Genomic DNA, 20,727 nt, shown 5'->3' with positions numbered 1-20,727 from the left:
ACAATTCACGTCACACAATGACCATAACCTGCCGTAGTGTATAGAAGATAGGTTCTATATTAATACTGTGAAAGTATCAAAGCCTCAGTCCACAGAGAAATGCACACAGCCTGTATTCAGAAACTGAGCCTTAAAACCAGCCGTCAGGACTTCTGGAACTTTGTGATGTCACAACAAAGCAGTCACCAAGCCCCGCCCACCTGGACCCACCATCCAAACCTTGCAGGATTTGGTTTCTCTGAGTGTTTTTACCTGAAATCTGCTTTATTTTTATTGGATCAGTCAGAAAACAGTCAGCCAATCAGAGGAGAGGCTCAGAGCCTCCTCTCTTCTGATTGGCTCACAGACCTGTTGTTACTAGAGCTCCAGAGAGAAGCCTGAGAGAGGAGATGTAAAACACTGAGATGGTTTTTGGTTCTTAAATCCTTACATCTATTATACTCCATACTTTTATTTTACTAATTTTATTTTTACTACTATACTACTAATTAATGTCACACACATGAATCTTTCATTAATGAGTTCAACTTTGTCCGTGTAGCATTTTTTTTTATTTAACCCAGAGTATAAAACAGTAAATAACCAAGACATGTTGTAAAACAAATAAAATTAGAAAAAAGACAGAACACACTAAAGAGTGGAGGATCAACTGTTGTCTACAGAAATGTTGAAGTGGGTTCGATTGGCCGCAACTCTACGCAGAACATCAGAGGCAGAACACGACCGGACGTCCTGTCAGGTTCTCTACAGAACAATAACTTCAAAATATACACATTTCAAAGCAGAGCACCAAAAATGAGCTGATTCAGTTGTTAAATGTTCAGGGTGGGAAGTCAAATGATGATACGCAGCCGTCCTTTAAAGGATTCATTAGGTTTTAACTTCCTGTCAGGAAATACTAATATCGCAGGAGTCAGAATCAGCCGTGGACCGAGAGGTTTTTACTGCAGCGTGTTGTGTTTTCATTTCACTGTCTGAAGGAGGAACGGTGTTTTTACTGGCGGGCGTGTGCGTACTGATTCAAGCCGCGTTCATCCTTCCCACGGAGGGCTGCGTCGTCCGTCCACCTCCGTCTCCACGTGGTACAGCATATCAGCCAGCGTGTGCTCGATCACGGCTCCCCAGCCCATGTCGCTCATCTGGAAGGGAGGGAAAGCAGATGTTAGAGTGAGGTTTGTCAAGTCATCTGTGACAGGAAGTGAATCTATACTCAAGCTCTCACCGGCTGGAACTTGACGTCCTTCGGAGGGTGTTTGAAATGTGGCCCGAAATTAACTGACACCTGAAGAGAGGGAGAGGGAGAGAGAGAGAGAGGAGAGAGAGAGAGAGACAGAGAGACACAGAGACAGAGAGAGATAGAGAGACAGAGAGAGAAGAGGAAACATTTAGTGACATTTAGAAAATTAAGAAGCCTCATAAGTCACAAGCAGGACAGGTGTTCATGTACTGACCGTGCAGCTCTTGTAGAGTGAGATTGCAGGGAAGTACATGCCTTCAAACAGGTTTTCAAATGCAACACCTTGGCTCACTCCGTTTTTATAGAATATCATCTGAAAAACAGGATCCGAGAATTAACAGCAGTCGACAACGCCACGTTTTATAATGGGATTTTATTCTGGAGGGGGGTTCTCTCACCCTGCTGGGGGTGGTGGACTTGAGGCTTTTCTCTGCTTTGTCCACGTAGTCCTTCTCCTCAAAGTACAGGTAGCTCTTGAACTTGATTAGCGCCTGAGAACAGAACAGATTCGAGGAGAGACGTCAGAACGACGACGTGTGCAGGGTCGGCGAAGCCCTCGTTATCCCTCAGCTGTTACCTTGTCCTTGTACGTATCGGGCAGAGCCTTGGCCGTCTCTGTGCCGTCGGGCAGCTCTATGAAGAAGCCCAGCGTGTCTCCCTGACCGTACCCGGAGGAATAATGCTTTCCTATGGACTGGTGGAAGCGCGTGCCCTTCTTACTGCGCCACGAGTAGCTGAACTTGTCGTAACCCAGAGGCGCCTGCAGGTTACCTGTGATGTCAAAAGAGGCGAAAATGTTTCAACACTTCAACAAGTCTCCGCTGACCCCACCCACCCAGACTGTGTTCGTCTGAGAAGCTGCATCCTGTAGAATAAAAAACAAGCGCCTCATACTCAGTCTCATCTAGACGCCAAACATGTTGAACTAGAATCGCCACCTCACGGTTGTATCCCTCCACCGAGCTGCAGGAATCATGTTCACAGTCTCTCCTTCTATTCCTGAGTTACAGCGTTCAAGTGTTTTCACAGAACATTATGATGTCATTACTTCATAATTTTCTGTGTTAAATTGCGTCATAATCAGCATATTAATTAGCGTGTTACAGCCAAAAAATGTGTTTCGTGAGGCCAGTGACCTTTGACCTCCAAAAACTAATCAGTTCATCTGTGAGTCCACAAGGACGTTTGTGTCACTGAGATGTCACGTTCATATACAACCTACATACATACAACATAACGACTGTTCCCGACACGAGCAAAGAAAAGTTAAAGAGTTGCTTTATTTTGAAAATGTTCACACGTTATCTTCCTGTCAAACAAACCTTTAATTTGGAACTACAGTTTCTGAACCACTGAACTACTGTATTACTCCACATATCAGCTGTTCCAGTAGGTGTGCTTGTGTTCAATGGTTCACAAACCGTACTTTCAAAGTAAAGGTCTGTTTGACAGGAAGATAAAGTGGTGAAAATATTCAAAATAAAGCAACGTCCGCAGCGGCTCATCACTCGGTGCTTCTCTAAACTGAATATACTGCAGGTAAACACACTGGCTGAGTAATTAAACTTTAAAAACATTGTTGGATCAACACATTAGTCCGAACAGCTCAGAGGTTCCACTGACCGAGCGGTTGAGACCAGCCGAGCCGGGCCGCCGTCTCCGATGGCATTTCCTCGACAGAGACCTCGAAGTACCAGGAGCCTTTCCGGACGCCGTGGGAGGCTCGCACCATGGAGTAACCCTTCTCTCCCGTCACCGTCAGACGGTCGTCGGAGATCTTCAGCTGAGGCGCTGCCACGTGAAACACACAGCAGTTTGTTACACAGCACACAGAAACAACAGGGTGTCCAAACACTTCCTGAAATCTGATTCAACACTTTTTACATTAATGTTATGAATTCCATGAAACAAGAACAATTCACACGTCTAAAACTTAACTTTTACTTTCAATTTGCTTGTTTGGAAACAACAGGAAAGTGTCAAATGATGATTTCTCGTGGGTTCAAGCTTCACTTTCATAAAAAGACTTTTCAGATGTTTTAAAGTCTTAAATTAACAAAAAAAGGAAGAAAACATAAGAAATGTGTGTCTGGGTTGTGAGTACCTCTGTCATGTAACGCCAGCAGCACCCTCTCATACAGACAGGCCCTGTACAGATCACCAGGGATGGGTTTGCCGGCCCAGCAGTCCAGCTCCAGCTTCTCCGGGTCTGGGGCGTGGGGGTCCGGTTCTGCCAGGATGTAACGGTAGCCATCTTTGTTAAAGGGGTGCTCCAGCGGGTAACCGTGAGGAGGCAGACGCTGGGCCGAGAACAGAGGGTCGCTGCGACGAGGGAGGAGGAGGAAGAAGAGGAAGAGGAGGAAGAAGAGGAGGACAGGTTTGTTTTGTGTCTGCTGTATCTTCCTCCTCTGTGAAGCCTGCAGACGTCAGTGACCTAGAAAAACTTCTTTCTATCTGCTGCACTCGACTAAAGCTGGAATTAAAGCTGCACTCGCAGCACATAGTGTCTCAACACTTAATGACAAACATAGTTCAGGCACCAGAGCGCAGCAATTAAATCTGATTTTACACACAGAGCCGTAAAGCTACAACGCCTCAAGAGGAAAATACCTCACGTCTCACAGAAAACTAATAATGTCACTTCACTTCACAGAAAAAAACATGGAGGCTCATCTCAGGTTACATCACAAGGGAGGTGTGTGTGTGTGTGTGTGTGTGTGTGTGTGTGTGTGTGTGTGTGTGTGTGTGTGTGTGTGTGTGTGTGTGTGTGTGTGTGTGTGTGTGGACTGACAGCTCCTGTACCTGCGGGTTCTCTTCGTGGCCCCTGCAGCTGTTCCCTCCTGCTGCTGCTGCTGCTTACGTTTGGCTCCTCGTCCTTTTCCCGGGCCGGGGGCCAAAGCACCTTCAAATTATAAAAAACAAAAACAAAACAAAACAAAAACACTCCAGATTACACACAAATTACACACTGAATACACACAAAACACACACACAGACACACGCACGCACAGGCAGTCAATGGCAAAGGTAATATACGCTGTTACCAGTTTATTAGGTACAGTCAGTCAGAACTGATGCAGTTGGACACATCGGTCCTGATGAAGGTCAAACTGATTTTAGACGTTTGTTCTTTTTTACGAAGTTGAATGTTTTTAATGTGGACAGAAAAATGATGTCATTATTTTATAAATCTTGTATCTAATGCTCTGCACTAATCGCCCTCCTCACTCTGAGTCTGAAGCCCCTCCCTCAGGCCGGTGACTCAGAGTTTCCCGCTTCACATGTTCCTTCATCCCGTGTGTAACAGCCCTGTTAACTGTCATTTTATAGTGTGTTGTGTTTTCAGTGTGTGGTGTTCTTATTGTGTTGTTTTTATAGTGTCTCTGGTCGTTGTGGACGCTGCCGTTACACCGAGAAGTGTTTCTAATATTTTGTCCGTCACATTTCTGTGAATGAAAGCAGACTTCATATTAAAACACACCTCCTACCTTCATGAAGGTGGGCTTCACTGAAGGGCTGTTGTGTTACACTGCGTCAGTTTTATCTAGGTGTTCTTAATAATAAGATAAAAGGACCAGCAGAACTCCAGGGGGAGGCGAGAGGACCAATAAGACTCTGCTGCCGGGAGGTGCAGTCACTACTAATGCGTCTTTACAGCTTCAAACTTTTTCCTCTTCCATTTCTTTGATTTCGAAGACTGCCACTGAGCGTGCGCACACACACACACACACACGCACACACACACGCACACACACGCACACACACACACAGTGAAAGCAGGTTATTAGCTGTGTGGTGTGCACACAGGGAGACAGCAGGCACAAATAAAGGCAGGAATTAGTTCGCATGGCATCTTCCAAACACTATCAGCCTCTCGTGATTCCTCGTCAGTGTGAACCTGCCACATTGTTCTGTCAGTGCTGAGGTTGACACTGGTAAATTTAATAATGTTTAAACCTCGTGAGAAGGGTCTAAAATCCTTCATTCATACTAATAATAAACTAATAATAACAATAATAATCACCTGGTTCCCAGGTACAGAAACCAAAACGAAGCCCTGGCTGTGCAATCGCCACAAAGGAAACTCACTTATGATGTTTATATTTTAAGAAAAGAAGCTTGTTAATATAATTAACACATTAAAATCATTAAATTCATGTGGAAGACAAAGCTGTTCCACATCCTCTGGTTAATTAACGCTGACACGGATGATTTAGTTAATGACTGCAGTCGTTAAGTCGGTACATTAACATCACATGAAGCCGTTTTGTCCTCAGCTCCACTGGGAAGTCTCAGGAGTTATCTTCTACATCTAATGAGTTTGGTTCAATTTGAACAGAATTATCATAATTAAATATGAACACACAGGTGGTGGAGGAGGAGGAGGCTAATTAGTGTTGGATGAAAGCCAACAGAAAATCAACAATGGCTCTCTGCTCTCACCTGTGAGGTGGGGATGAGGGCAGAGAGTCATTTCAGTGAGGAGATTTTTTTTTTAGGGATTTCAGGATCCATTAGCAGCAAGCCAGAGACAAGGAAGATACGTTCACTGATCAAAGGGGGGGGGGGGGGGGGTAAAGCTTTTGGGAGGAGGGCACCAAACAGATGCAGAGAGCAGACAGGGAGGTTACGACTGGACGTGGATGAAGTTGCCCACAAGATGTTTTTACTGAGGATCAGTTTGGCTAGAGTTTGGTTCGAGGTGTGTGTGTGTGTGTGTGTGTGTGTGTGTGTGCGTGTGTGTGTGTGTGTGTGTGTGTGGGTTGGGGGTGGGGGGGGGTTCCTGATTGGAAACTAAACTCAGGGCCAACTTCTATCCAGAGGGTTACGACACAGAAACACAGTGATCAGCTCCAGATGCCAAAACACCACATAGTCACCTGAGAAAGAAGATCCACCTGGAACACAATGCACAGAGTCACCAGGGTCATCACGGTCAAGCTCCTACTCTCAGTGTGGGGACTTTATACTGGGTAAACTGGGTGCTGTCACGCCTGACCTGTTCGGTTCAGCTCCATCAACCGTCTCTGTTTTTTTGGGCTGTCAATCAAACTCTGGTGAGGACTTACCAACCAGACTAGCACTTTGTAACATTGATTTTGAAAAGTGCTCAATAAATACAGATTAATATTATTATAACCTATATGTATAACCCTGCAGAGATTTCCCCTGATCCATCAGAAAGTGACAGGGAGTAAAAACAGGTGTTTTAACGCAGCATGAAACACAACAACATAGTAACTATCCTTTTCTAATATTACAGGATAAATGCCTCTTTTGTTCGTTTCTGTCTGTTTATCACTATTTAAAATAAACCATGTGTAGTCGCAGTCTTGACTGATAATATTCATAAGCAGTTATTTCTCCAGAAGCTCTCTGGGAAGATAAATGAACACATGAAGGTTCAGTAAAGTGCAGTGAGTCACCAGAACTTGATTTCTCCACTCAGCTCCATGCAGCGCTGAGGAACATGAACCAGACCAGAAATAAAAAGCTCCAATAAATCACTTTTTTACCTAATGAACCAAACTACAGGAGTGAGAGCACCCTCATACCTTTGTTGAAACAGAATGTGAAACTCTCATCAAGTAAAAACTATCATTTCTTTCTAGTTTGGATTTTGATCATTATATTCGTACCATTGAGGCCACCAGCCGTGGGAGTAGCAGTGGTCTGTTTCTGTGTGTCGTACGACGGTCCGATGTTTCCAAGGTCCTACAGAAGTCAGAAGTTATACATTAGATATGTAAACAGACGATCTTTGGATTCTACATCCGACGCTCCCAACACTGTGCTATATGTAACAGCTGAGGGGTAAATACCTGGTCCAACAGGCCAAACTTGGGGTACTCCTCCTCTGGGTCTTTACTGCCGGGGTCAGGGTGTTCCTTCACCAGAAAAACATCTCGCTCTTTACTCTGGAAAATAAAACAAGAAACAAAAGTGTTATTACTGTGCTATAAGAGTATTAATCTCACATTACTTTTGATCCATGTGGTGATGTGCTTCTTTTACGGCCTCATTACACAAAGGCGTCAAAAGTTGGAGCCGCAGAAACACCGGAAGGAGGCAACTAGCAGGGAAGAGTGAGACATCAACATTTCTTCTCACTGGTTTTTATATGACGGATATGAAGCAGCTACTGGTCTGTATTTTCCCACTATGCACCACAACGTTACCATTGTCTTCACTATGTTGTTGGGCCAGGTGAGCTTCCCCGGTCTCTGACGAGTCGTCATGCACTCCCAGTACTTGTCGATGAACGGTATGATATCCTGCAACAAAGAATTTAGAAAAACAGACAAATATTTGCGTAAATGAAAAAAAACAAACGACAACAAATGTTCGTCACACTGTTTGTATTCTTCTTTAGAAGTTAATATCGGCATAATTCGACCGGCTGTTTCCCTCTCAGGCAGAAATAAGAATTGTGATGTGTGAAAATATAGTGAAGTGCATCAACCTGAGGGTGTGTAACTGATAGCAATTTAAATGGGAAATTAGTATGTATATATTTCTTTTTTGTGAATTCCTTCTCATTTATACATATTTATAATTCTAAATGAATTCCTTCAAGGAAACTCATTATTTTATCAATTTCATAACAGTAAAAACGACAGAATTTTCCTCTTTATGGTGGATTTATCTGTATTTATGCACAGAGACAACTTCCTAGCTATTTGTACAAATCTGGCCTCTGTTTATGACTTTATCTTAAAAAACAATTTTTATTTTCCTTACTGATTAATCTTCTGTTATTGTCTTGATTAACTATTTAGTCTTAAAAAAGAGCACCATTGGGCTTTACAGGACCACATCAGCACCAGCACATATGTGAAACTGTACGACACGCACCTTGTCTTTAGAGAACATGGTCTTTGGGTGCTCGTCTTGCGTCCTGGATCTCCATGTGAGGTTTGCCAGGGCTGTGAGGCACATCTCCTTCAGGTCTGAACACAAACATCAGCATCAGTTGAATGAATGATGGAAAACACTGAGGTTGTATATGTGTAACTTGTTTATTGTCGAACACGTACTTGCTTGTTTCCTGAGGAAGTATGTGTTACCGCTGTGGTGGCACACGTTGCAGTGAAACACATAATTGGTCATAAAAGGAAGACAGGTCCTGTAGAGGAGGAGAAGGGAAAAGATTACGTCATGAAAACTGTCAGTAAAGACACACAACTGCTGATGTTTCACTGATCATCAGCTGAATAACAGATCAACTATACATACACAGTGTCAATGCCAAACGTGTCCGCAGTGAACCACTTCATACACAAAGCACACTGCAGCTCCACCTCCCCCAGCTGCCTCCCACTCTCCTCATCTCCTGATCCCGTCAGAGCGTCCGCGGCCTCTGAGCCCTCACCTGCAGTCTCCTGTCACAGAGAAAACAGTTTGTTTGTGGTTGTTTGCAGCAAAGCTATGAAGAGCAAAACAAGCCAGCTCCGCAACACACAAAGTAAAAACAAAGTTATAATAGTAACATCAAACACTGTTACCATTCCCTCTTTGCCATTTGAAGATTCAGTATCCATGCTCATGGGTATTTCCCCAAATGCAGCATCCCTGAAAGCCAACAGAGAAATGAATCAGATAACTAGACATTTACCTATCTATATAAAGAAGCTAAGCTCATATCAACTGGTAAAACAGCCAACTCAAAAATGTTCAGATTACAATCATGTATGACACAGCAAAAACATTTGAAAAGCTGGAACCTGACAATTTATACATTTTAACTTAAAAAATGAAAAATATTGGTATTATCTTTCCCTTAACAAGGATAGGCGCTCTGTTAGCATCTTATCTAAACCTTTCTCTATTTAAAAATCGCAGTTTTTTTCAACAGAGTTTCAATTTGGTTATTTTGTTTGTTTGTTTTTTATAAAAGTGAAATGTCAAAACATAACTCGGCATAAAGAAGCATATATCTGATGTCAACGTGTTTGTGCTCACCTGCCTCCCCGTTACTATTATAAATACATTGTGCTGCTAAACTTGACATTATTCAAACGGAGTCTGGCGTTAGGTTTTTGTACAAAATATTAAACTATGCGCAGATTAAATAAGTTTGCTGGCAACATTTAACTGTCAGTTTTGTTTGTGTAGACCTTTTTTCTCTTACAAAGAGCAGCTCAACTATAACGTTTCATGGTTCAGTCGGTGAGTCTGTGCATCGCTAACGTTAGCTAGCTAGCTAGCTAGTCTGCTTTTAACGGCTCTTATGGCTAAAACAAGACCGTTTCTGTGGTTTATATTTTCATGGATAATCAGAGTCAACCCCTACACGTTCGAGATAATACAACTGTTTCGCATCAATCACACATACCCTTCTCCGGTCTCCGGTTCGGTTGCAGCAGCGCTACCCGCCTCTACTTCAGACGCCATGTTTCAAATCAATGAAAACAAAAAACATCGCGAGACACGGCTGAGACAACAGCTTCCGGTCGCGCTTCGGCTCAGCAGCGACACCGCAGGTTCACAGGGGAACTGCATGTATTCTTTTACAATCAAAATCTCTTTCTGCAGTGTACTGGAATCAGCATTTTGGCTGAGTATGTTTGTGCTTACATAAATTAAATTAAATTAAATTGAATTAAATTAAATTAAATTAAAAAATAGAAACACTACATATACAGTATATTTATTTAAATAAAAGATGAATAAACATGACTATTACAAGGCAAACAAATAGGTGAAAAAATAAAATAAAATAAAACAAGAAATGGAAACACACACATATATATAGTTAAGTAAGATATATAAACATAAACATATGATTATTATGTACAATCACGTAGGTGAAAATAAAATACAATAAAAAATAGACACATTCCCATTCACTTGAATGTTAGGATGGCTGCTTTTATCACAGGTTATCAACTATTTGTGGACAAAATACTCCTTTTATGTCCTTTTGTGTCCGTTTCCGCTTGTGTTGTTTTCCTCAGTTAAAATGAAGATGAAGTGGAGATGAGGCTTGTGCTGGGGTTTGAGAAGATTATAATGTTTACGTGTAACAGTGGAAGCCAGGGTTTGCTTTGTGGATTTGTAGGAAAATCAGCTTGTAGTTTTCTCCCAGAATGATGGATGTGTGGTCGGGATTTCTGAGAGGCCGCCAGAGAGAGAGCAGCCAGTGGCTCTGGCTGAATCCTGCAAATGAAGAAGAGTCCAAAGAATGAAAATCCATCTCAAACTGTCACTATGACAAGGCAGCAGGAGGTTTTGCAGTCAAAAACTCCTGAGGATCTGAATCAAAAACCAGGCTAAAGGGGGTTTAAATCATCACTGCCCTGACATTTATATCCAGCACCTGATCTGGTTCATGGATGTGCAAATGCATCCTTCACTTTTCCCTTTTCCATTTTACTGTTTATAGAGTAAAGAGACAAAAAAAGCTTTGTGCTGACGTGAGACCACCCCACGTACTTTCTGAAAGTCTGACGTTTGTGGGGCCGTTCCAGCACCGGTGAAGATGAGCTGAGCACAAAGACAAGTGTGCCGGCAGACATCGCACAAAAGAGCACGGGAACGCTGAGGGCACCCCTGGGTGTGCCAGTAAATGCCTGTTAGCCATTGTTATATAGATAATGGTCGTGTTCTCTCCTCCTCTTTCCTCTTGCAGCAGAGACACATCTGTGACGCTGAGAGGACCTTATGAAGGAATCAGGTCTTCATGAAACTGTCACTTTTTCCTCATATTTTCTTGATGATAATAAAATAATAAAAAATAATAATAATTGATTCTATTGTTCTTATCTTGCTTGATTTGTTTTCTTTAAGTTTATGAGGATTTTAAATGATTGCAGGTGCTGAATTAAGCACATACAGACAAAGACATGATCCTGAGTCGTATGTTACATGATGCTTATATCTTCAGCTGCACAGTTCAGATCTGTCATATTGTTCATTTAAATAAGAAACTCTCACACATGTAAAACATATTGATTCATTGATCTGTAAATGTCATGGACACACAGTAAGTCTCCATTACAGAAACATGAGTCATGACTTTATATGTGAGCTTTGGATTTGGGAGACGTGGACAGTGAGAACACATTTGAATCTGTATTGTACATAATATTTCTTTAAGAGGCCACAGCTGGAATATTTTGGTTTACAGATCAATCAATAAAGATTAGATAGAGGTTTTTTTTCCTGATCAAAATCCGGAGTTTCAGAACAGAAGCTGTCGTATGTTGTAGACAAATTTGTGATTTTATGATTGTTTGGTAAATAAATTAAAAAAAGTTGACTTTGAATTCTGTTGGTTATAATTATATGAATGTTATTAGTGATTTGTTCATTTTGTTGTTAATTTCTACACCTTTAAGTGAAAATCTAAATGTCTGATTTTGTAATTTATGTAAATGTATATTCATTACTTTTGTACATTTTGCAGAATCATACTGATGTAGTGCCTTGTAGTGGTGAAATGTAATTAACTAATACATTTACGTAAATACTTTATCTAAGCACAGTTTAGAGATACTTGTACTTTTCTTGAGTTTTTCCATTTTATACGACTTTTTTCTTCTTCTCTACAACATTCATCTGACAGTTAGAGGCAGATATTAAACACACAGCAGCTCATACAATATGATGCACTGCTGTAGATAGACGAGGTCTGTAAAGAAGATAAAGTGTCCACCTCAACAACTACAACATTAAAATGCTGATTAGTAATAATAATATCTCAGTGACGGAGCTCGTCTGCTGCATCATGATGCATTTACTTTTGTTACTGGGAAACTTCTTCCACCACAGGTGCCTGTGAGTCCATGTGAAGGATGTCGGGTGTATTTGAACACATAACACAAAGATGAAAAACAACATGTGCAGAGAAATGTGAGGAGGAGGAGATTTCTGTTTAATGCTGATCGATTACTGAGAAGCATGAAACGAAGATTTGCAGCTTTAACTGAGGCTGTGGAGCATCTTTAATGTTTCCTGTCTCTCCATCCTTCCTCATCATGGTGTGTGTGCCCCCCCCCCCCATGTCCTGCTGGACAAAGCCCGGGGTCAGGGAGGGTCAGGCTCACTGGTGACATCTGCTAATTGTCCTGATGGGCCGGCCTCTCTCGTCCTTTCAATGCCACTCTCTCTGTAGGTGTCTGCGGCCGGGAGCTCGCTGGCAGCTGCCACCTTTATGACTTATTATACCTCCATAAGATCATTTACCCCCCGACTCTGAGCCCCCGCCGACCCTCCTTTACTCTGTGAGGAGCGGCCATTGTGTGCATTAGGAAACTATAAGCAGTAATGTGGCTTTAAAGATGGACTGTTATCTGTATTGGAGCAGTAATGAAGCTGTTGGAGGGAGATGAATCTGACAGCAGAGCAGTTTAAACAGGGATCTCTTCTAATGACACGTGTGTTCATGTTGAACTGTTACAGCTCTTGTTTCATTAAACAATTAACTCAAGTTTCTTTATGTTTCCCTTTCAGCTGTTGAAGGTTTAATAAATGATGTTTCACTCAGAAAGACTGAAAGAGTGAAAACAGTCAAATATCTCTTTATGTTTGTTTGATCTTTATTTCTTTTCTTTGCACCTGGAGGAATAAAACCTCATTAAAACAACTTCAATATGTCGCAGCCATCAAGAGGTTGTTTTTACTTCCTGTCTCAGAAACTAATGCGATGTAACGCCATCAAATATTTCACATTAACAAGTAAAAGTGTTTTTAAAAAGACTTTAAAGAAATATCTAATGGCTCAGACAAGAGGAGGCGTTTTATTTCATGATGTCTGATTAAATGATCATTAATGAGGAACTTGTTTTTTAACCTCATTTTATTTTATTGATTTCTTCAGTTGCTGTTTCTGCTGTTGAACCCTGGGAACTCGTCATTGTTATTATCAGTATTAATAGTTTTACTGTTGTTTGTATTTGTCGTTATTTTCTTGTTCCCTTCTTTTTCAAATCAATAAATAAATCCACAGTCACACAGACGATAACTCGCTGCTTTTATCAGTTTTATACTGAAAACTAAAATATTCACTAAGAGCCGCAGCTAAAAGCCTGAATGTGCAGCTGCACCTGAGGGACTCTGTCAGTTATATTAATTACTCATTGATTAGTTGTTATAAATGTAAACCTATAATCAGTGACATCTTTAAACTGTTTAGTTTTATCCAACCAACAGTTAAAATATAAAATAATCAGTTTTTAATGAACTTAAACAGAAACAGGCAGAAAAACTGATTGATAAGTGACTTTAAATTCAATAATTCTTATATGAACTAATAGATTTATTGATTGTTTCAGTATAAAACAACATGCACAAAGAGCTCCAGCCAAACGCCTCAATGTAGGCTGCAGCTGCACCTGAGTAAATATGTTAATTATAATCTTCACTAATTGATTCATTCTTATAAATGAGCACAAATTGAAATCTTTAAACGGTTCAGAGTTAAGATAATCCGTTTTAATGATCTACAACAGACACAGATCAAAGACTGGTTGATAAATGACGTCAAATTCAATAAATTCATTTAATAAAATCAATGATTCTTTCCATCAACTAATAGATTCATTGATTGTTTCAGTAATAAAACAATGGGCTGAAGGGCTGAGTGGGATTTGACTCAGGACTGAGGCGGGAAGTGTCTGCAGTGATCAGATGGTCGATAGCTCTCATAAAGTTGTTCGCGGGCTTCTCATTAAACCCCGGAGTCTTTGTGTGGAGCGAAACTTTCCCTTTGATGAGTCCATCAATTAACATCACAAGAGGCGTTCACGTGTCCTACCGGCGTAAAATCCCACAGCGGCAAATACTGACAACACGAACCACAATGAGGAACACGGAGCCAAAGAAAGGGGGCACATTTTAACCAGATGCCCGGCAATAAATAACAGGCTCGGTGCCCCCCCAGCTGAGAGCGGACATTAACATACTGAAGTGCCGGCACGGGGGTCCAGTGGGGCCGGAGCGTGTCTGCGCAGGAGAGACAGAGGCCGGGATTGTTCCTGAAGACGCATCGCTTCATTTGTGTAACTTTTTGAATGAAATGTAAATGTGCAAACGCCCCGGCGGCGCGTGCACAGGCTGCGTATATAAAGCCCGGGGAGGGACAGGCCGACACCGACACTTCTGCTCGCGTCCTGACCGGTCCACAGGAGCTGAAATGCAGCCAACTGCGGCCAAACTCCCGCCGATCCGCAGAACACCTTTCTCTGTGGAGGATATTCTGGATCCCACCAAGTTTACCAGGAAAATATTCAATGCTGATGACGCAACAGGGACAGGTGAGGCCTGACAGACAGTCCACACCTGGAGAGACTGGATCACTTGCGTGTTTTTGCTCTTAAATTTGATGAAATTCTAAATGAGTTTGTTTTATTTTAGGAGCTTCTGCTAAAACAGAGGAACCCGGAGAGAAGCAGCATCATCCGGCAGGTGAGAGCTGCAGCCCGGAGGAGCAGCTGAAGCCCCAGAGGTCAAAGGGGAAGAGCCGGCGGATCCGCACGGCCTTCACCGTGGAGCAGCTCCACATCCTGGAGCACAGCTTCCAGCGGTGCCACTACCTGTCGGTGCTGGAGCGTCACACCATCGCCTCGGCGCTGCGCCTCTCCGAGACCCAGGTCAAGATCTGGTTCCAGAACAGACGCACCAAGTGGAAGAAGGAGCGTCAGCCGGAGGAGGAGCAGGGTTTCTCCTTCTCCTCCTTCACCTCACACCATCCTCCTGCTCCCGTCTGCCCTTCTCTGCCCTTCAGTCCTCTCTACTGCCCGCCGCGCGCTCCGCTGCAGCTCTCCGCACCGCTGCCGCTGCCGCTGCCGCTGCCGCTGCCGCTGCTGCCGCTGCCGCACCGTCCTCTTTACTTCAGGCTTCATGGTCAGAGTCACTGAGTCATGACGGACCTTCATCAGCTTCTCCAGAGTTTCTGTAAAACATGGCGCTGTTATCACTGTCTGGGAGAGCTGTTAAAGCTGCACAACAGGACTGAGTTTAAAATATGACAATAATAAGAAATGTTAAATATTTTCTAATGTAATTATACTATAACTTATTTTGATAAACATTTTTTATTGAAGTCTGGTCTCATTGGTTCCTTCTTTATAAAATATACGATTTAACTCTCCATTCTCTGCCCTGAGGAAGTCTTTCCACCCTCACACCAGAACAACATCAAATGACTCTTTTAATAATAATAATAATAATAATACATTTTATTTATAAGCACCTTTCAAGCTCGTCATGGACACCTTACAACACAGTAAAAAATAAAATGTAAGTACAAGGCATAAAATACAAAATAGATGAGAATTAAAGCTGCATAACATTTTTAACTATTTAAGATGAAATGTTGCAGAAAAAATGTCTAAAGAAAGAAAACTGATGGATTTAATGTGATTTCCTCCAGGCAGCCTGGAGCAGTTTGGGCACTTGTTGCTCAAAGATACAACATATTATGATGTTATGATGTAAAATGTTTCTGCTTTAATACTCTCAGTATAATGGGCACAGGGGCAGTTAATGGGCACAGGGGCAGTTAATGGGCACAGGGGCAGTTAATGGGCACAGGGGCAGTTAATGGGCACAGGGGCAGTTAATGGGCACAGGGGCAGTTAATGGTCTACAGGGGCAGTTAATGGTCCACAGGGGCAAAAAGAAGCGGATCAAGGGGTTTCAGGGTGTTTTGGGACGGTGAGGGAGAATCAGGTCTGAGAGGCAGATCTGTGACAGAGAGTATAGAACGTATTTGTAATGAACAAGCAGCATTCTGGGAAGTGTAGTGTGGAGGTGAGGAACAGACAGAGCGGAACATGTGACGCAGTCAGCCAATCACAGTTTCCCTGACGTTTCATGAGAAACTAGAAGATAGTGACTGAATGAAGTTTCCATGTGTCAGTTTATGTTTATGTTCTGACCTGAAGGAGCATCATTACAGTCATGACACCTCATCTACTGACATCTACTGACATCTACTGACATCTACTGACATCTACTGTCATCTACTGACTTCTACTGACATCTACTGACTTCTACTGACATCTACTGACTTCTACTGACATCTACTGTCATCTACTGACATCTACTGTCATCTACTGACATCTACTGACTTCTACTGACATCTACTGACTTCTACTGACTTCTACTGTCATCTACTGACATCTACTGTCATCTACTGACATCTATTGACTTCTACTGACATCTACTGACATCTACTGACATCTACTGACATCTACTGACATCTACTGACTTCTACTGACTTCTACTGACTTCTACTGACATCTACTGACTTCTACTGACATCTACTGACATCTACTGACTTCTACTGTCATCTACTGTGTGTGTGTGTGTGTGTGTGTGTGTGTGTGTGTGTGTGTGTGTGTGTGTGTGTGTGTGTGTGAACACATGGTCCAACCCTTTTTTTTGGCCAAGTTAAACTCATTCTGTAATTAAAGTATTTCCACACACACACGAAAGAACTATTTTCTGCTTTAATCTTGTTTCTCGAGATGTTTTTTACACACACACACACACACACACACACACACACACACACACACACACACACTCCTGAGCACATCTGTATGTGATTTAGCTCGTACTCTTCTCCTCAGATGTCAGAGGTTTGTTCGTTCATTGTGGAGAAGAAGAAGAATCAGTGAAGTTTTTCATTTTAATAAATGAGTAAGAAACTAAACGTCCTCTGGAAAATCAAAGAAAAGGGAAAAATAACTTTATGCTACATCGACTTCTCGCACGTCGTGTTGAGATTCCTTCACTACATAAATAAATCTTTGAATATCTGATGAGCTGCTGGCAGGTCGATGGAAACAGAGGAAACCGATCTGAAAGCACCTCCATCAGTGAGGTATTGGAAACAGATGGAGGTGAAGGAAAACACAAGATAGAGGAGGCTATTGTTACACACACACACACACACACACACACACACACACACACACACACACACACACACACACACACACACACACACACACACACACACACGGCGCGAGCAGGGAAATGATTCAACATCTAATGGAAACAGATTAACAGATTTTCTCCATGGTTCACTTTACACACGGATCTGAAGTTCTGCAGGAATCAAGAGAGAGACGGACGTTTCCGTCACCTCACAGTTAAAACATGTGAAGATGAACAGCTGAGCCGTCACCGTCTGTATCTGTGTCTGTGTCTGTGTCTGTGTCTCTGTCTGTGTCTGTATCTGTGTCTGTATCTGTGTCTGTATCTGTGTCTGTGTCTGTGTCTGTGTCTGTATCTGTGTCTGTGTCTGTGTCTGTATCTGTATCTGTGTCTGTGTCTCTGTCTGTGTCTGTGTCTGTATCTGTGTCTGTATCTGTGTCTGTGTCTGTGTCTGTATCTGTGTCTGTATCTGTGTCTGTATCTGTGTCTCTGTCTGTGTCTGTGTCTGTGTCTGTGTCTGTATCTGTGTCTGTATCTGTGTCTGTGTCTGTGTCTGTGTCTGTGCTGCTTTACAGATTCCTCCTCACTCATGTGTTCATGATTCAAATTTGTTTTTATTTGTTTGTAAATGCCATCTTCATGTAATCTTAATGTATTTCCACACTGTAAAACATTTGGAATTTCCTTGTTTCTGAATGGACTAACTACCATTACTACCATTACTACCATAACTACCATTACTACCATTACTCCCATTACTCCCATTACTCCCATTACTGCTCCTGCTCAGACATCAAATCACAAGGAAAACTAAATCTATTTTAACAAATCTCAGTCCGTCGTCTGAGATTCATGTTCCTGAAAATCAGCTGCAGCAGGTTCGAGTGTGTTTTTATTCCATGTGCAATAAACACTTTCTAATACGCAATAAACTCCCTCTTGGTTACTAACACATGTAACCTGAGTTATTGTGCACGTTTGGCTTATTTGGAGCTGCAACAGCAGCCAAGAACATTTACAGAAAGTCCTTTAAATTAAATATAATAACTTTGTTAAACTCGTAAGAATCATTCACACTGAAATCACGTCCTTTAATGTTGCGTAAGGTCTGTTGTGTTTAACGTCTGTAGTCTGGACGTTCTGCTCCTTTTATTATTGTATTTATTGTTTGTGAGTCACAGTAATGTGTTTTAACCACCTGTGAAGCCAAAGGAACATTTGTGGACATTAAAGATTATTATCATTATTGATAAGTATAAATTATATTATTTGATTTTGTTATATTATTAATTAATATTACATCATCGAGTGTATTATATAATTTCATTATCAGTAGCAGCACTTTATTGTTTCATGTATAATATATATTTTGTAGGTGGAACATATTTACAACGGCCTTTAGTGTGAAACACTTTTGGTTCCCACCTGCCACACAAACACACACACACACACACACACACACACACACACACACACACACACACACACACACACACACACACACACACACACACACACACACACACCTAAAACATCATCGTCATTGTATATTCACTTTTACACTCGTCTGTTTGCTTCATGGTCACAGTGTTTTCTGTTTGTCACGTTCTGTTTCTTTCACCAATAAATAACTAAATGAATAAATGAATAAAGTTTGGTGAAATATCTCAACAGCTGCTGGACGCACTGAAACAAGAGGCTGATGTTCTGACTCTGACACCGTGACACTGATGTCTGTGGTCTGGTGTCGGGTGGGTTGTGTTCTTTGTTGCGTGCTCGGCACCAGAACTTGAACCGGCGGCGAGGTGACGGAGCAGAACAGAATGTCTCTGTGTCGACTTTACAACATGACTCAGTTCCTTCACCCAGGAATAAACACTCGAGCGCTCACATCTGCAAACAGTTTTTCTGCCTGAGGTAATGCTCTGTGACCCCACTGGTGACCCACATGTTCACCGCCATCACAAAGTCTTATATAAGACAGTTTCCTCATCTAGGTGCAGCCTTACTTTATCAAATCTTCTTGTTTTTGACTTCCTGCTCAGGCCCATCAGAGTGTGTTAAAACTAAGTCCAGAACATGTTGTGGGATTTAAAGTGGAGTCGTGATCCAGTGTTTGATGTTTGAGATCTTGGAAGGAAAGCTCGACACTGACAGACAGGACATGTTATCAGCAGATTCAAACCTTCTGCCTTTGAGCCAAACATGTGAGAAACAGTCAAACATCTGGATTCTGGACAAATCTAAAAAGTGAACCTGAAGTCTCAGCTGATTAACAAGTATGAAAGGTGTCGCTCTCACTGACTCCTACTCACCCAAATCTGCAGCTCCTCAGAGTTTGACCGTCTTTCCAAGAGCTTTGGTTTTGGTTTTCCAGCTTTTAAACTCCACTATCATCGTCCTCTTATCCAGCAGCAGCAGCAGGCAGATGCTCTTACTGAAAAAAAACAAAAAAAAACACTGTCCAATACAGACAGTCAGAGAGCAGCTGGTGAACATAGCGAAGCATTTAGCAGCTAAAGAGACAGATGTTTCCCTCAGGAGCCGGTGGAGCCGAACACAGAGCTAAAAGAGCGGGAACAGTCAGAGCAGAGCAAGAGAGGTTGTAGCTGCAAAACACCTGAGTTATTTAATGGAGTAATGACGTGTTTTAACTGAATTTAAATTCAGTTATTTCTTGTTTCACAGTTTCAAAGATACAAAGTTGCTTTAAACTTCCCATATTTTCTTCTTCTTCTGTGTTTTATTTAAAGTGTTGATCCATCAGAAGATATAAAAACCATCTCAGTGTAGTTTCACATCTCCTCTCTCAGGCTTCTCTCTGCAGCTAGTAACAACAGGTCTGTGAGCCAATCAGAAGAGAGGAGGCTCTGAGCCTCTCTTCTGATTGGCTGATTGTTTTCTGACTGATCCAATAAAAATAAAGCAGATTTCAGGTAAAAACACTCAGAGAAACCAAATCCTGTAAAGGTTTGGGTGGTGGGTCCAGGTGGGCGGGGCTTGGTGACTGCTTTGTTGTGACATCACAAAGTTCCAGAAGTCCTGACGGCTGGTTTTAAGGCTCAGTTTCTGAATACAGGCTGTGTGCATTTCTCTGTGGACTGAGGCTTTGATACTTTCACAGTATTAATATAGAAGCTAGAGCTGATCTATAATCACACTACACATGGACACAGACCTTTACACTGGAGGAGCTTTAAACAACTGAAGATTTGCTTCTCTTTATCTTTAACAGCCTCATTTCTCCTCCTCATGTCCGACGTCTGTTTTTCTATTCAGAGGAAAAGTGGAGGCTCAGCTGGTTTTAAATGTCTTTCTTTTTCTAACTTATATTTTCTATGATTTTTCCAAACTGAATCCACATGAACGACTCTGAGGTCGAACACCAGTCGTTCTCCTCTGCTCTGTGAACCGGAGTAAAAAGCCTTTCTTTAATTTTCTTTCTTTCTCTCCTCCCTCCCTGGTAGGAATGTCACATGTGGCAGATGCTCCTCCCCTCTGCTCAGAGATGGGTGAGGGGAAAAGGGGGTGAAGGGCCATGAGGGAGAGATGTGACTGAAGAGTGTGTGGGAGAGGAGGAGGGGGAGGAAGAGGAGGAGGAG

General features: G+C 42.1%; 2 protein-coding genes and 1 long non-coding RNA gene across 4 annotated transcripts; 1 reads left to right on the top strand and 2 right to left on the bottom strand.

The window, feature by feature from the left end:
- Positions 1 to 528: 528 nt before the first annotated feature.
- Positions 529 to 9,676, bottom strand: ash2l (ash2 like, histone lysine methyltransferase complex subunit). Of its 2 annotated transcripts, XM_056404390.1 has the most exons (17): positions 9,573 to 9,676; positions 8,743 to 8,809; positions 8,474 to 8,619; positions 8,275 to 8,363; positions 8,093 to 8,187; positions 7,417 to 7,512; positions 7,060 to 7,155; positions 6,877 to 6,952; positions 6,118 to 6,135; positions 4,040 to 4,139; positions 3,342 to 3,559; positions 2,861 to 3,028; positions 1,815 to 2,008; positions 1,636 to 1,728; positions 1,452 to 1,550; positions 1,223 to 1,282; positions 529 to 1,139 (listed from the first exon to the last, which is right to left on the bottom strand). In XM_056404390.1, exons 1-17 carry the CDS (start codon positions 9,629 to 9,631, stop codon positions 1,032 to 1,034), a joined length of 1,782 nt encoding a protein of 593 aa, XP_056260365.1. In that variant the 5' UTR covers positions 9,632 to 9,676; the 3' UTR covers positions 529 to 1,031. The 2 variants fall into 2 exon arrangements, with proteins under 2 accessions (XP_056260365.1, XP_056260366.1); XM_056404391.1 differs by lacking the exon at positions 6,118 to 6,135.
- Positions 9,677 to 12,287: 2,611 nt separating this feature from the next.
- On the top strand, positions 12,288 to 15,096 carry pnx (posterior neuron-specific homeobox). Its single transcript, XM_056403739.1, has 2 exons — positions 12,288 to 14,493; positions 14,594 to 15,096. Exons 1-2 carry the CDS (start codon positions 14,262 to 14,264, stop codon positions 15,094 to 15,096), a joined length of 735 nt encoding a protein of 244 aa, XP_056259714.1. The 5' UTR covers positions 12,288 to 14,261.
- LOC130186550 (uncharacterized) lies at positions 15,007 to 20,557 on the bottom strand. The gene is made up of 3 exons (XR_008830297.1): positions 20,304 to 20,557; positions 19,441 to 19,562; positions 15,007 to 15,131 (listed from the first exon to the last, which is right to left on the bottom strand). It is a non-coding gene; the product is annotated as an uncharacterized LOC130186550 (long non-coding RNA).
- Positions 20,558 to 20,727: the final 170 nt, after the last annotated feature.

The sequence above is a fragment of the Seriola aureovittata genome, chromosome 18, assembly GCF_021018895.1.
Source record: "Seriola aureovittata isolate HTS-2021-v1 ecotype China chromosome 18, ASM2101889v1, whole genome shotgun sequence".
Taxonomy (NCBI): domain Eukaryota; kingdom Metazoa; phylum Chordata; class Actinopteri; order Carangiformes; family Carangidae; genus Seriola; species Seriola aureovittata.
Note: the sequence above shows the minus strand (reverse complement) of the source record. Positions and strands in the feature narration are given on the sequence as shown.